Consider the following 1,395-nt stretch of genomic DNA (forward strand, 5'->3'; position numbering starts at 1 on the left):
TTTTAAATTGAGTTATTCATAGTGCAATAATTGGAAATTCAACAATTTTTTTTTAAATTTATAATAGCATTTTTAAGCATCTATATTTTTTTAGGACAATCTTCGTCTCTTATGCCCAACTATTATAGTCGGTACATAGAGGTCCTCGTCCACTCGTATTCCTGATTCAGAAGAATCCTTCGGTTGACACTCAATCACTGCTTGCTCCTCTTCGGGAACCGATATTCCATGTCTTGTCTCCACCTACATACTCTCCAATGTTTTTCTTAAAACGAGTGTTTGGATATATGCCTTCACTCTGTCTTCCACTGCGATAGAATCCAGATGACTTTTGAAGAATCTTGAGACAATTCCATCCCATGTAAGTACAACAGGAATTATCTTCACTTTAGCCCGATGAATCACCCCTAATTCATTTGCCAAAAAATCATATTTGTGGAACTTTTCCACTTCAACTTGCTTTAGGCAATTTTGTGAAGTAATCCCAACTTCAATGAGTGTAATTGTATTCTTTATCTTGTCATGGACAAAAATATCTGGTTTATTGTTTGAAACAGCCGTATCCGTAGGAATAGTTGTGTCCAGTCGAATTTCCACAACTTCATTGGCGACAACAGATTGAACTGAGTGAATTTTTAATTTCTTCGTTTTTCTTATCCCGTATTGGCAGCATAAATGCAAATGTAGACATTTGACAACTTCATTATGCCGTCTTAGGTAAGAGCTGTTCAGCATTCGTCAACATCTGGTAGCAATTGGAAATTCATATTAAATAATTAATTTATTGAAAAGTCATGGAACAAAATCAAATTAATATTTAGCTGCATTCTTTTTTGCGTTAGTCATACTTCTTCCAATCTTGTTTGTATTTTAGAAAAAAATAAACTTTTTGAAATTATAAATGTAGTAATATTTTCCCATTCTTCATAGCAAAATTTTTTATAATTTTTCAATTCATGAATGTTTTTCAATTTTTTTAACTAACTTTTATTTTTAAAATTTCAATAAATGTTCGATTAAACCAAGATCTGGCAATTGGCTTGGTCATTTCAAAACTTATTTCTTCGTAGTCATTCAACAGTCATTTTTGATTATGTTTTAGATCGTTGTCATGGTTGAATGTCCATTGTTGTGTCAAATTTATTTAGTGATCGAACGTAACAGACATTTTTCTAGGATTTTGCAATACTTGATCAAATATATTATGTCACAGTCCGAATATAAAATACACGCCGATATAATTACATTTCTTTAATTTACTGAAATTAAAAATTTACACAACAAAATGTTTAATTATTATTAAAATATGATTTTTAATGTAAAATTCATTAACCTTTTTTACTAATTTATATAAACAACAAAACCACACTCAATTTACGCAGTTAACTTATACGT

General features: G+C 30.3%; 1 protein-coding gene across 1 annotated transcript; it reads right to left on the reverse strand.

The window, feature by feature from the left end:
• Positions 1–243: 243 nt before the first annotated feature.
• LOC115231605 lies at positions 244–735 on the reverse strand. Its single transcript, XM_029801587.1, has one exon. It carries the CDS (start codon positions 733–735, stop codon positions 244–246), a length of 492 nt encoding a protein of 163 aa, XP_029657447.1.
• Positions 736–1,395: the final 660 nt, after the last annotated feature.

This window comes from Octopus sinensis, unplaced genomic scaffold, assembly GCF_006345805.1.
Source record: "Octopus sinensis unplaced genomic scaffold, ASM634580v1 Contig18745, whole genome shotgun sequence".
Taxonomy (NCBI): domain Eukaryota; kingdom Metazoa; phylum Mollusca; class Cephalopoda; order Octopoda; family Octopodidae; genus Octopus; species Octopus sinensis.